Genomic DNA, 14,705 nt, shown 5'->3' on the forward strand with positions numbered 1-14,705 from the left:
AGTCGCACCGGCCCGAGCCAGGCCGCGACTCGCTGGGCGGAACGGGGAGGTGGCGGTACGGTCCGCGCAGGCCCCGGGCCGGTCCTCCGCAGCGGCAGGGGGCGCTAGCGGGAAAGCCCTCCGGGGCGACAGAACGCCGCCAGCCGGCTTCCGGGGAGGTGGCAACTGGCGCGGGAGGCGGACGGGGCTGCGAGCGCCGGTGAGCGGCGGTGCGGTCGGGACGGCACTCGGTGATGTTTCGCCCCGTTTTGCCCCATTCCCAACTCCGCAGAGCGGAGGCCGAGCGTCCGCCCCGGGTTGCGAACGGAGCGGGCGATCTCGCCGTTCTCCGCGAGGCGAGCGGCGGGGTAACGGGACGGGCCCGTGCGGGGAACGGGGGCGCGGGGCCGGAGCGGGCTTCCGTGTTCCCTGTGGGGGCAGCGGGGCGTTCCGGCGGGAGCCGCTTGTTGTGCGGCCGTTGCCTGACAACGGAGTAGCGCTGCCGCGAGGGGCCGGGCGCGCAGCCCCGCCCCGCTCCGGGAGCGGCGTGAGGAGGCGGAGGGGCGCTAGGGCCGCCCGCGTCGGGAAGGGCTGCGTGTTGGAGCAACGAATGCCAGCCGTCCCTGAGGGCTTCCTCCAGTTAATTTGTTTTGGGGCCGCGGAACGTGGTCTGCAAATGTAGGTGAGGTCTTAAGGTGAGGGGAAATGACTCACAGAACTCATTGGCTTGGTGTTTCGATGGATGGTTCTTTCACAGCTAGAAGAAGTCATGTTTTTTGTTCTTTTTTCTTAGTTAGAGTTCATTAATTGTGAGTGTGCCTGTAAGTGCAGTTACTGAATGTCACGTGTGGGAGCTTCTTGGAGCACTTCACTCTCCTGCCGCCCTTGCTGCAGTTTCAGTGGAGGAGAATGGCCATCTGTCAGATTTTCTGGATATTTAGAATTATGATAGCACAGCATGCGATCTGTCTGATCACACGTGCTGATTTTAGATCCTGTGCCTCGCTTTCTCGAAGAAATACGAGAGGAAGGGAAAGGATGTGGTTGGACTTGATGATCTTTGAGGTCTTTTCCAACCTGAGCAATTCTATGGTTCTGTGGTAAAAAGGAACACAGTGAATGTTTCCCTAAGTAATGAAAGAGATGCACAGTGCTCATTCCAATATACTGACTGCGTATACAAACAGGTGGCTCAAGTGTCTCAAGGATGGAGACATGCATTATTAATTGTGTTTCAGTGTAGATCCAGTGTCTATCTCTGGCATTAGCACGTGTTTTTTTCTCTTGAATGTATCTATGCTTTCCATTGCCTGCTATATATGACTAAGGTGATATCTATTTGGCTTTGTGTTTATTCAGAGTTGCTTTTATGAAAAATTCCATTTTAAAAGCAATAGGTTATGGAAAAAAAAACAAGCTAAACAGTCTTGAAAATTAAAAAAATATAATATATATATATATATATATATATATATATATATATATATATTAGGGCTTTTTCCAGCAGTGGCTGAACAAATAGTAAGTTTAACTTAATTTTCATTTGAGTGATACTGTGCCTTGGGCGTGCAAATACAAGTTTTAAGATAGGGCTGAAGGAAGAGCTGACAGATCTTTGCTGTCAAAAATATATATGCTTTTAATAGCATTTACAAAATACTTTATTTTGAATACCTTGACACATCTGTTATTTGTACCATGTAATTCTGGAGACCAATGGCTTATTGTTAGATTTTCCAGTGTTGACCACATGATCCTCTCCTGCTCTACACAGGGTACCCACTGAGCGATGTCTTTGAGCCTTGTTTTGAACCTGATGCTATCACTAGGAATGATTGCAAGGATCTGGTAATTCACGCCGTTCATTCTGACGCATTGCTAAACCAACAGCATACTGTTTTATTTAGGATTGAGTTGTTTTATGGTGACGAGTAAATCTGTGCAGCTGTATAATCTGCCATTTTCTCTTGTCTCCTAAAACTTACCCTCCTTCATGCAGGAATTTTCCCTGCTGTGGATGCTGCACTTTGTAACTGATGCCACTAAGTTGATTACTATTTATTATATATTCCTAGATTTGAGGGGTTGGTCTCTTCTCAGAGGTGACAGGTGACAGGACAAGGGGAAATGGCCTCAAGTTGCACCAGGGTAAGTTTAGGTTGGATATCAGGAAAAACTTCTTTACAGAAAGGGTTGTTAAGCACTGCAATAGGCTCTCCAGGGAGATGGTTGAGTCATCATCCCTGGATGTGTTTAAAAACCATTTGGATGTGGTGCTCAGGGACGTGATTTAGCAGAGGGCTGTTAGGGTAGTATGGTTAGGTTGTGGTTGGTCTTGATTATCTTTAAGGTCTTTTCCAACCTGAGCAATTCTATGGTTCTATGACAAGTTATTTTATCCACTCAGAACAGGCTTTTCTTTATTCTTACGTAACTTAATAAGCTCAATGAAACTCATCAGTGCCTGAAATCTTACCGTCTTATAGATATCTTTGATCTGTTATCACTGTGCAAAAGTAATGAGATTAAAGTTTTAGCACAAATCAGATGGGGAATTTATTTTTGGAACTGATTGTCCCGTGTTACCACTAGGGCTTTCAAATAGGATGTCCTAGTTCTGCCTCCTTTGTAACAATATCAGAGTTCATACTTTCAATCCAAGAGAGCACTCGTGTAAGACATGAAGGTTCAAGTAGATGTATTCCTTGTATTCCTTAAGTTGAAGTAACTGCACGTTAACTTATTTACCTGCTCCAATTTTGACATTACTTCTCTTGATCTTGATTTTCATTAATCACATTCTTCCTGAACGCTGTATTATGTTTTCCTGTTTAATGTCTTATTCTCCTGGGCTTTGTGTGTGTGTTATTCCTGGTTGTTCTATTTTTATTTCTAAATTTCTTTGATGTCCTTCCTGAAATTATTTAATATGTTCTTATTGTTTACTTAATATAATTTTTAGCAAGATAGTGAATTAGCCTTTTTTGAACTGCTGTACAGTCAGTGCTTTAGAACCTGGATAAGGTGGGATTGATGAAAGCCTTCACAAGCAATTGTGTTGCTGAAGTTATGGGGTTAGCATCTGAGTGACTTAAGGATCTTGATTTCCTTCTCGCTTCATTCTCCCTGTAAGAGTAGAATATGACACAGGAATTTTTTTTCATCCATTGGCATGGTTTCACGTGACTTTCTTCAGTGGAGTTGGTGGAAATGCTGAGATTAAGACGAGTGGGCTGGAATGCAGTGACTCTTTTCCTTCTTTTTCTTCCCCATGGCTATGGAGTATGCAGCTTCTCAGCAGTTCTGAGAAGACTACTCAAACCAGCTGTGTGTAACCTGAGGATTGCCCTGACTTCTGTACCATTCCACCATCACTGATTTAATTCACTTTTAATTTTTATTATGAAATTATCTAGTGGCAGCAGTGTACAATAAGTTGCACTACAATTATGCTAACATTCCAACTCTGAAGAGCTTTCAGCTACATAGGCAAGATGCACAGCTAACAGAGGAGGCAATCAACTGTTCCTGCACGTCTGATTAAAGGCAGTGCTACCTGGTATCCATGGTAGTTCCGTAATTGCAAGATGGTAGCTATTCCTGTTGCTCCTGTTATTTTATTGATACAAAAAGTAACAGCGTGCTGTCCAACTCCTGTGCATGTTTTCTGGTTTTGTTTGTTTTTTTTTCTGTATTCTGACACAAATGTGTTTTTCCTACAACTTAGAAATGATGGCAGAAGATTTAGAAAAGTTTATTGAAGATCAGAAGGCCAAGTTGGCACAAGATAAGGCAGAGCTTGAAAATGATCCACCTTACATGGAAATAAGGGTAAGAGTATTAAATAGCTTCTCTGAATTTAAATGCATTTCTAGAGTCTCACTTTAAGCTTGCTTTTAGTATGCTCTTAAAGCTGTATATGTTGTTAAAGCACACACATAAGTAATGATTTATCTAGACAAACCCATTTTTACCTTAAATACTTCTTATCTGTACTTAGGCAGATCTTTCTATAAGCTGTTTGCCACCAAGCATACACAGTAACATTTGTATTTTCCAATTTGGGAATTGCTCTCTGCCCACTCCAAGGGAGTGGGTGGTGGGATGGGGATGGAAGGTAAAAAATAGCCTTAACGTTTCTGATAAGGAAACTATGAAATAGAAAAAAAGAAATTATTGAGTCCAATCAGTTGAACAAAATCTGTTCTTATCACGATTTTCCTATTAGAAGGCTTAGTGCCTCACTCTAAAGCTGTACAACTTTTCTAATTTGCAGATCACCATCTAGTTTTTTTGTTTTTTTTTAACAGTACTTAGCAAGAAGCTGTCATTTACATTATTTAGCTACTGTAACTCTCAGGCAGCTTGAATTAGATCCTCAGTTTAAAAGGAAAAATAAAAGTGGGTGGACATACCCCCAGATAGCTTAAGCTTTTAAACGCTTCATTCCTAGTTTTGTTTTGGTAGGTTATTGGAATTTCTTTCCCTTTATGTGGGTAATGTCAATGTTTTTACCTAGTTGTAATACATCTCCCAAGAAAGTTACTTCTTACAGAGTCATCGGGCTGCCTGCATTTTTGTATCCACTGCACAAAACCAAGATAAAGAGGAGGAGAATGTTTCCAGCCTGTGGTTTGATAAAGTCTGAAGGTGTGTGGTGAAAGTGTAGTTACAGGGGTCAGGTACTTTCATCTTGCCCTGAAATGCACTGAAGTTCTTTCATGGTTTCAAGCAGAGTGCAGTACATCTGTTCAGCTCCCACAGAAAACAGAGATGATACATGTAAGCTACGAAACCACGTGGAAGTATGGTTGAAATAGCTTATGGAACTTACTGAGCTGATTTCTGTGTCTTAGAAGCTACTTTTCTGATGGTATCAGTGAGATTTATAACCTGTTCCATGTGCTAAAACCTTACTCTCAATCTCCTTTCTCAGGTGCATTAATGATGTTAATGATGTTAATGATTAATGATGTTACATTAATGATGTTGGGACATTTCTTTCTGATGATGCAAACTTCTGCGTGTGGGTTTTTTTTTGTTTGTTTGTTTGTTTTCAGAATAAGGAATCAGAGAAGCTTTCTGAGACTGGCAAAATGTTCATCTCCATGTCTAAAGAAAACATACCTCCAAACAGTCAACAGAACTGTCCTTTAGGTATAGTATATATTTTTGCATCTTGTGGGTTTAAGTTGTGCTTGATTACCTGTGGGAATTTTTGGAAAGCAATTACTGCTTTGGATTTTTAATTAAAACGTTAATTGGAATGCGTACTGATTCTTTATTCTTTCAAGTATCTTGGTACTGTGTGGAATTTTTTGTAATTATTATTATTGTTTGTTCTGGGATTTGAATAAGGAAAATGTGCAAAACACTTTTCTTTTCTCCAGAAGCAGTGTTATTTAAAAAAAAGCAAGGCAAAAAATTGCTTCTTAGTCTTCAGTAGATGGTTAATGTTTTCCTGTTATGTGAGGTACTGGAAGCAAAAGCTTTGGAAGTCCATCTTTCATCTGAACTGTCATCTTGCTGTTGAAGGGCACTTTCTCTGTGCTTTGTGCCAGGGAAGTAAGGATGCCTTTTCTTTTGGCCTCGCAGCTTACAAGGCTCACTCAGACCTGGCTAAAACAAACACAGTTAAAGTAATCTTTTCTTGCAAGTGCCAAATATCCACTGAACTTTGGGGCATAGAGTACTAAACTGATTTTGTTGCTTTTATGATAAAAGACGTTATAATGCAGTCATACGTTATCCAAGAAAGAGCAAGCACTGAGTTAAGAATTCTTCCAAGACCAGTGAAATGGTTAGATTTCTGAATGTGTTGTGACTGGACTTTTTAATCACAGCTGTGGGTTTTGGGTTTCTTTTCCCATATGTATCATTCTGTTTTCTTTCTTTTCTCTGTGTCGTTTGTGATTTTGGTTTGTAGATGTGTGACAGCGCTCTTTCCCTTGTTTTATTCTGTGCTGCACCATCCTCCCCTCCTTGTCATACCATCTCCTTTCTGTAGGCACTATTACTTGGTTGCAATTGCAGCTTAGGCATGTCCTGACAACTTCAGAGCTTTTTTGTCCCCTCTTGGTTGGTAGGCAATCCTTTTTTTTTTTTGTTTTGGTGTGTAGACTCCTAGGTTTTGTACCTCATTTGTTTCCATGTTCTGGCTTAATTCTGCAGCATTCAGTGGGACTAAAAGCAGCCCTTTTTATTTTAAAGAAGTGAAAATGCTTTCAGGGAAACAACAGGCAATTAAAGTGAAAGTTGCCATCCTTTTACTGTATGTTTTTTGTCTGTGGGAAATCTCAGCAGAAGTGGTCTGCTAGGGCAGAGCGTATTTCTTACAAAACAGATAAATGTATTCTGGGAACAGCAACCAGCTTTCACAGGTTGTATTTTAAGAGTGCAGCTGTTACGAGGCTACACAGTAACTCTTGAAAAGAACTGAGTGCCTGTTTTGAGTCTGTTCAATAAAAAAAAAAGTACAGCTCACTGAAGTGGAAAGAAAAATTGAATATTGTTATTATAAGGTCTGATTCCTTCTAGTTGTATGGAAGTCAATGTGGATTTCATGTGTTTCGTGCTAAATGAGCAGCTTGCTGCTTTCTAGTCTAGTATATTTCATCTCATGTGGTTAGCAGTGCCTAAAATAACAGTAATTTATAGAGTAATGTGTGAAAGAAGAGAGATTTCCTTTCAAACATTTGTTAAGAGAAACAAGTCAGAATAACCTAAATACTGTAGATAGTTGATACTCTTTTAATTAATTTGCTCTTTTATTCCATTGGGGAGAGAAAAAGACAAGGACTAGAGGAAAACTGATATCTCCCAGACAGTGAATTTTTCTAGCATGCTTTCCATCCAATTAATCACAGAGAGAGTGGGTTTTAATTTCGTTTGGTTTGTACTTGCTGCTTGCATCAATCTTTTTGTTTTGCCATGTCTGATTGAAATCCAGATGCATTTTTGCAGTATGTGCTTTGTATTGATTCCAAATGGTAGAATAATAACATTTATCAGAGTTAAACTTTCAGGTGACTACGGCTGGAGTTTACCTCTGGGAGAAGAGTATGAACGAAAGAAGCATAAGCTAAAAGAGGAACTTCGACAAGATTATAGGCGGTATCTCTCTCAGGTAGTGGTTCTTGTCTGGTTGTCTGACTTTAATGAGTCTTTTACAATAAGAGAGTCATTTTAATTGAATAAAACGGAATAAGATTTGAGAAATTTGTGATAAGAAAGCACTTGTTATGAATTTCCAAGGTCTTTGAAACCTTTTGAATAAAACCTTTTGAATAAAAGTACTTTCAAAGTGTCACCGCTGGGAAGGGTTTTATATTTTAGGCTTCTAAATACCTTTTATATTTTAGATCTCATTGCCATTCAGAATCTAGTAGTATTCTAAATTCCTTTATTTGTCTCTTTACTGCTTTCTTTTTACTTAAGAATTTAAATATCACACGATTCTAAAAGATCATCCTTAAGTACTTATTTATTCTGCTGTCTGTAATTCCTCTAAGTAGTGTGACTCCATTTCCTGGCTTCTTTTTAGTTTAGAGATAAAAGAGCTTCCATGCTCTGCTTAGCAGGATTGATTATCTGCAACAGTAATAATTTTAAATGGAAATGGTATGTATGAGATGTTTTAATCTTGGGAATATGCTGTATCTCTTCTTAATGTATCAGGTCACACTAACAAAAAATCAGGAAGCAAATAATTTCCATTTGTAAATGCCGACCAGTGCCTTTAGTTCTTAGAATGGAATAATGGATTGGCTGTAAGAAATAATCAGTTCTTGCAAAGTCAAATGTTTGTCAATAGAAGACATTTTTTTGAATAGTATTTTTTCCCTAATTTTAGGGTATTTCGCAGGCAAAAAGAAAGGTAGGGTGCCTGCAATATCTTTTTTTTCCCCCCTATTCAATTAGTAGCTTTTTGCTTTGTTTGAAAGCTTCATGCCCTTTGAATTAAAAAAGAAATCATTACTTTTTTTTGTGCTTTGTGTATTTGTTCGTGCTGTAGTGATTAGTTGTGATTAATTGCATTGCTTGTGTTGTGCAGAATGATTGCTTATTTATTATTTTTCATTATTATGATTTAAAAACATTTGCTGATTTCTGTTTTCCTTTGCATTTGCTGTTGTTACTGCCTAATGCTGACTGTACAGAAGTTTATTTTAGTAGACGTTTGCTTCAAGGCATACATGAGATAGATGTTAAATATGTATATCTGAACTCATAATAAAGATGGGGTAAAATAGTGAGCTCTTAAATATTATAAATGCTCTTGGAATTACAGTGAAATCTCATCAGTGGTTCTTTAGAAAGCGTGGGCCAGTCAGCAGCGAGTGGTTCAGAATGCAAGAATGAAGTATTTTGAGAAAAACAATACCAGCGGCACATCTTTATGAGCTGCCTTCAGTTGTAGTAATTCTGCTATATACCATTATGCTGTCATGCATGATAATGGTTAACTTTCACATTTTTAATGTTGTGTATCCAGGTTTTTCAGATTAAGCAACTTCAGTAAAGAACCAGAAGGTAGCATGGTAGAAAATCAAGGGCTGTTCTTTTTTGGACCATGGATAACTTGCATGTGAATCATAATAACTACATTAAGCATGCACTGGAATTCCTGAATTACAACAGCAAAGCAGGATGAGCAGTCTTCTTAACCTCTAGTTGAAATGATGTGTATATAATTTTTGTTTCTTGTTTAATCTGGAACTTCAGAAGTTAGAATGTTGTATGAAAACTTAATCAGTTTAATAATTCCCACCAAAGCACTTGAATAATAAAATTTTGGAGTTGAGTTTTAATATTATGTTCCCAACTGAATTCTGTTTTCTACGTATTTAGGTGTTTAAGCTTTTCAGTTATGCTATATTAAGCTTGTAAAGATAATAATAATAATAATAGAGATAAAATAACTATTTTTTTTTTTTTTTTCTAGGAAATGTAGCTTAGTTCTCTGTATTAATATAGTTGTCTCTGTGTTTGAATATTTGAATGGTGCTTAAATCCCTTAAATCTTTTATTGTGTAGTTATGGAATGTAAGTCATAATGGCATGGTTTTTACCAGAGCACACAGAACTCTTATCTGTTTACTCTAAGCTTTTAAGCTAAGTTACAGCGTAGATTATGGAAGTGATTCCATTCAATACCATACCTATAGCAATACCATTAATTCCCCTCATTAGCCCAAATCATAGAAATAAATGAGCTTTTTTAATAAATATATTTATAAAACTTCAGTTGATTGACTGAGAGTGGTTTGAGGATGCTTTTAGTAAAGGAGTGATGTGTGAATAGACAGCTAGACCTCAAGGCTGAAAGTGTGTGCCAGTGTTGCTTGGTGTTTGGCTGGAAGGGCTGATGTTTTGGCCAGCTCTACAGTTCTCAGGCTGTGACCCAGGGAGCTGGGCTAAACAACGCCATCGTGTTTTCTGCTAGAAACTCATTGAGAAAGTAACTGACGTTCCATGAGGTATGAGGTTTGGTAATGGGTTGTTATCAGGAAATGTTGCTGATTGCTGTTGTTGCAAACAGGTAGTATTGATATGAATCACAGAATTGTAGGGGTTGGAAGGGACCTCTAGAGATCATTGAGACCAACCCCCCTGCCAAAGCAGGTTCCCTACACCAGGTTGCACAGGTAGGCGTCCAGGCGAGACTTGAATATCTCCAGAGAAGGAGACTCCACAACCTCCCTGGGCAGCCTGTTCCAGTGCTCCGTCACCCTCACCGTGAAGAAGTTCTTACGCACATTCGTGCCAAACTTCCTGTGCTGCAGCTTCTGTCCGTTTCCCCTCGTCCTGTCTCCACGTACCACTGAAAAGAGACTGGCCTCACCGCTATGGCCGCCACACCTCAGATATTTATAAACCTGGATCAGGTCCCCTCTCAGTCTTCTTTTCTCAAGGCTAAACAGACCCAGTTCACGTAGCCTTTCTTCACAGGGGAGATGCTCCAGGCCGTTCACCATCTTTGTGGCCCTCTGCTGGACTCTTTCCAAGAGATCCCTGTCTTTTTTGTACTGGGGAGCCCAGAACTGGACACAGTACTCCAGATGAGGCCTTACCAGGGCAGAGTAGAGGGGGAGGATCACCTCCCTCGACCTGCTGGCCACGCTCTTCTTAATGCACCCCAGAATGCCATTGGCCTTTTTGGCCACGAGGGCACATTGCTGGCTCATGGCCAACCTGTTGTCCACCAGGACGCCCAGGTCCCTCTCTGCAGAGCTCCTCTCCAGCAGCTCATCCCCCAGCCTGTATTGGTGCATGCAATTATTCCTCCCTAGGTGTAAGACCCTACACTTGCTTTTGTTGAACCTTTTTGTTGAAGAGTAGTGACGAGCATTAGCATGGGTTCCATCTGTTAAAATAAGAGAGAGACCAACATTTTCTCTAGTTGGAAAAATTAATTTTTCATCTTAAGTAGAGCAACATCTTGGAAAAATCCTCTAATGCTTATAATTTTACAGAAGAATTCAGTATTTTTGTATTTTTTAATACACTTATCTTTTAATATGCAGAGACTAAATAGTCCTTGAGGTAGTGTAAAGGAAAGTGCAGTGAACGCTTTCGAACGTAAACTTAAAGCTTGGAATTAACAAAGCCCTTCACTTACCATATTCCTTGACTTCACTTCATCTGTTCTGAGAAAATCCCACATCTTCAGCGTATGATGGCTATCATCAATCTTTGTTTCATTGAAGTGATGAGGTACATTTCAGCAACTACAATTCCTACCAGCTATTTAGCAAGTGAGATTGAGTGTTTTAAAGTATAGTGAATTATGTTTTCTTTCTTCCCCGTTGTAGAAAAATTACCTGACTACAGGTGAAGTAGATCCTTATACTCAGGGATTATCTCTTCCTATTGATGAGCGAAGGTCTGCCAAGGTGAGTGCCTGGAGGAAATTAAATGATGTGTAACTTGAAAATGAACCCAGATGTCTTAACTGTTACACAAAAATTGTTTCTGCATGCACTTACAGAGCACTTGAGGTGTTTAAAAGCTCTCCTGCTTGTGCTTGTTCTTGTCCAGCCGTGCATACCAATTAAATAAAAGACACTGTTTTTTCTTGTACTTGTGTATACCTTCCTAATTTTTTACTCTTATTCCAGTCTGATGATAAGATCAATTTGAAAAATATTTGCTTACAGTGGTTTCTATAGTGATATCACTGCTTAACAGAAAGTATACTTTCTGCTATATGCAACTTGTTTTAATTTCTTTCACTATACATTTACATATCTGTACACTACCTGCTTATTGTCATGTGATCGTTATTTTAAACAGATAAATCCAGGAATGTAAAATAAAAGCTGATCTGGTATTTCACAAATTGCCTACTGTTAGTACAGTTTTCCCATGTTCATTTTTTCTTTGAGAGAACTATACTAATGCATTTGATGAGAAACACACATTCTCTTCATGTAACCTCTTCTGATCTCTGAGATGTCTAGTTTTGTTTTCGTATGTTGGAGAAATGTATCAACCAAGTCAGTCTCTGTTATTGGATGTTGGTGGAGGTTAGACGTGAAGATGCAACACCCATGTATGGATTTTATTAACTTCTGACCCATTGTTCTGAGGCATGAAGGCCTAAAACTGTCTTATGGAGGGTCACTTGACTCTTGAAGCCCTCACAGTTTGCTTTATATTACCTCTTCCTTTTTTGTGCTTTCTTGTGAATTGATCCATGACACTGAAACAGCAGAAATATTGTCATTTATTAAATATTTTTGCTGACTCGTTGGTTACTACTGGTTTATAAGGATCTTTAAAACCCTGGTCAACATGCAAGGGAAAGAGCTGGAGGACAACTAGACTGTTGCTGCATTCTTAGCCCTGTGGATGTATATTTTTTAAACCTGTGTTGTTTTAGAATTACATTCTTGCTCTGTGTTTGTGGCTATACAGTCACTGTTATCTGGCATGTGACTTCTGCTATGGAATGTGTTGTTCCCGTCCTAGCTGTGCTTATAAATTCTTTCTGCCTTCTTTTGTCCTGACAATAATGTTTGGGCTGCTGATGAGCCATGAGACCTCAAACGAATGAAAAGCATTATGAAGAAGCCCCTGATCCCTGAAATTCTATTAGTGTGAAGACAAAGGGAGGCAGCAAGAGTGAAATGCCTGGGGAAGGGGAAGAATGTGTTTGTGCCAGATTAAGTTGGCTTCAAGTTTTTGGGAATGGTGAAAAATATTTTTGATTAATTCTGTGAAGAATAAAGACATCTGAACTTGGGATTTTTTTTATTTTATTTATTTATTTTTTTTGTTATAGCAGTTTGATATTCAGTTGAGATTTTGTATAGAAGTGTGTTGTATTCTCTTTATCCATTTATGTACTGCTACTGTAGAAACTAAAAGCTGCCAGAAGGTGTCCTGTTGTGCCCTGCTAAATAGTCAGCCTCTCTGCAGATAATGTTTAGAGGGTAACACTTACCTGATACAGAAAACAAAAATGTAAAATGCACTTGCATTTTTGTTTTCTGTACTAGGTAAAATGTGCAGTCACCCAGCATACTGATGTTTCTGCTGGGTGTTTTTCTAGCTTTTAAGGATGTTGCTAGTTTCTCAACGTAGGGGGATACCCCTCTGGCAGCTTTCATAGCTGTCTGCAGTTTCTGCAGGCTTTATGGTGCCCTGCAAAGACATCCCTTATTTCTTGGATAAGGTGAAGAGATTAAGTTAAAAGCTGCTACTCAAAATGCAAAATTGATTCACTTCTTAATGTCTGTTTTAGGAGAAACTACGTCTTGAAAGAAACAAGGACTACAATCAGTATCTCAGGGATAAAGAAGAATGGAATGAAAAGCTAAGGAAATTAGCAAAGAAAAGCACAGAGGTAATTCACTTTTACTGAAGTTGATAGAAAAGAGAACATAAATGATCTTGTTGGTTATTCATCCTTGACTAAAACATGCAAAACAAGACAAAAGGAGCAAAGAATGTTTTTTACCTAGGCCACATTTTCATGGATGGTGTCTAGTGATTCCTGATTATGAGCCATATGGCACAGTGCAGTGCTTGATTTTTACTTGTCATGTCTGTGTGGTAGAAGAATGCTTTCATTCCTCCATGTCTCTGAAACTGGTCCCCACTTCATTCTTGGTGGTAGAAGTGGTGGCTAAAGAAGAGACAGCTCTCATTGGACAAAATATTGAGGACCACACAGTGCTGCTCTGCTTTTCCTCAGTCTGTGTTCAATCCAGGAGAAAGCAAGACAGGTGCTAGCTGTCCAGTATATGATGCCGTGCAGTTGTGAGTCAAAATAATGTCTTTATTCTTGAATACAGACTGAGCATGTATTTGGTAGATCTCAGATTCTGAGCTGAAGCCTTTCATTTAATGTGTTGATGTGTTTCAGTGCCAGGGACAATTTTTCATTTAGAGATTCTTAGGTTATTGGCAGCGTGAACCTGCCACCATTGCCTTATCCAACCTGACAATTTCAAATGGCTACCCAAACTTTCTTTGTGTGAACTTTGGAAAGAAAGGGATCAGACTTCATACATTTGTCTCCCTTGTTTCTCTCTTAATTGCTCAAAATCTTAGGTGAAGGGCCTGTAAAGGTATAGCTGTTTTTTTCCCTCAGTCAGGTTTTGAATGAAAACTTGCTTTTGTATTCCTCGAATGTGATTTGCTTATATTCATTTATTTTCATTTATATTTTTAAATATTTTTTCCCATTAAACAGCATCAGATGGACAGGAATAAAAAACCTATTGCTGTTACCAGGCTCCAGCCTGAGTTACATCCAGATGTAGAGTCCCGTAGTACAGCTGCAGAACCTCTCAGGAAAGATGCCTTTACTTCCACAGAAGGTTATGAAGAGCTGCTAAATAAGCGACGGCTGGAAGAAGACAGGTACCGTAGGCTAGATGATGAAATTGAATTAAGAAGTCGACTATTAAATAAAAGACTTGATGAAGATTTGGATGTTCCTAGTAGAAGACATCGGGTATTTGCAAGCCAATCTCTAATTCCTAGTAGAAGGTATCACAGACTTGATGAGGATCGTGATTTTGATCGAAGATACTACAGAACGGACTATGATCCTGAGATAAGTGAAGAATTAGATCCTAGATTTAGATGTGAAAGTGCTTATGAGAGAAAACCTCCCCGGCTTTATTATTCTGAAAGGTATCTTTAACTCTGTTTTCTACTTTATTTCTGTAGTCCTTGTTAACAGCCATGGTTTGCTCTCAATGGAAGTTATACAAGATTCACGTGTGAAAACAGAATTTTTGGACTTTTTTCAGAAAATAATTTTGTCATTGTTTCTGAAAAATGTTTAAAAATGGAACAAATACCTAATCAAGTCTATAATCAAGGTGGCATTTTATATACAAACCAAGGGTACTGATGAAGTTACACCAGAAAAAGTACTTCTTATAAGTACAAATTGATCAGAATATATGTGTTTGTGAACAGCTCAAGATAAAACAGAATTAACACTTCTAGAAATAACAGAAGACAAATTCTGCCACCCTCAATGGCGTTAAGTACTGCAATTGTGTTGAATTTTTAGTTGCTGGTGGACTGACTAAATGATCTTTTGAGTCATTGTTTACAAGGATAATATTCTAGATAGTATTGCAAATGAGTATCTGGAAAAAATCCCTAAGTTGCTCTTCTACTGGAAATACGTTTTCTAAATGGAATGAGTCATGCTTCTTTTCTAGTATCGAGTGGCAATATTGAAAAGTATTTTTGTAGAG

The 14,705-nt window shown here is 39.0% G+C and overlaps 1 protein-coding gene across 7 annotated transcripts in view; it reads left to right on the forward strand.

Moving 5' to 3' along the window:
- The first annotated feature begins 64 nt into the window (after positions 1 to 64).
- Positions 65 to 14,705, forward strand: part of CSPP1 (centrosome and spindle pole associated protein 1) — a 51,887-nt gene continuing 37,246 nt past the window's right edge. For 2 of the 7 annotated variants that reach the window (XM_085221207.1, XM_085221211.1), the window contains exons 1-8: positions 65 to 199; positions 3,707 to 3,810; positions 5,040 to 5,136; positions 7,005 to 7,105; positions 7,832 to 7,855; positions 10,794 to 10,874; positions 12,728 to 12,829; positions 13,682 to 14,127. In XM_085221207.1, the coding sequence (XP_085077333.1) occupies positions 3,709 to 3,810; positions 5,040 to 5,136; positions 7,005 to 7,105; positions 7,832 to 7,855; positions 10,794 to 10,874; positions 12,728 to 12,829; positions 13,682 to 14,127 (953 nt within the window). In that variant the 5' untranslated portion in view covers positions 65 to 199; positions 3,707 to 3,708. Of the gene's footprint in view, positions 200 to 465; positions 675 to 3,706; positions 3,811 to 5,039; positions 5,137 to 7,004; positions 7,106 to 7,831; positions 7,856 to 10,212; positions 10,696 to 10,793; positions 10,875 to 12,727; positions 12,830 to 13,681; positions 14,128 to 14,705 lie in introns of those variants that run through there. The other 5 variants (XM_085221212.1, XM_085221208.1, XM_085221209.1 and 2 more) reach the window with 5 other exon arrangements.

This window comes from Meleagris gallopavo, chromosome 3 (genome assembly GCF_905368555.1).
Source record: "Meleagris gallopavo chromosome 3, MGAL_WU_HG_1.1, whole genome shotgun sequence".
NCBI classification, from domain to species: domain Eukaryota; kingdom Metazoa; phylum Chordata; class Aves; order Galliformes; family Phasianidae; genus Meleagris; species Meleagris gallopavo.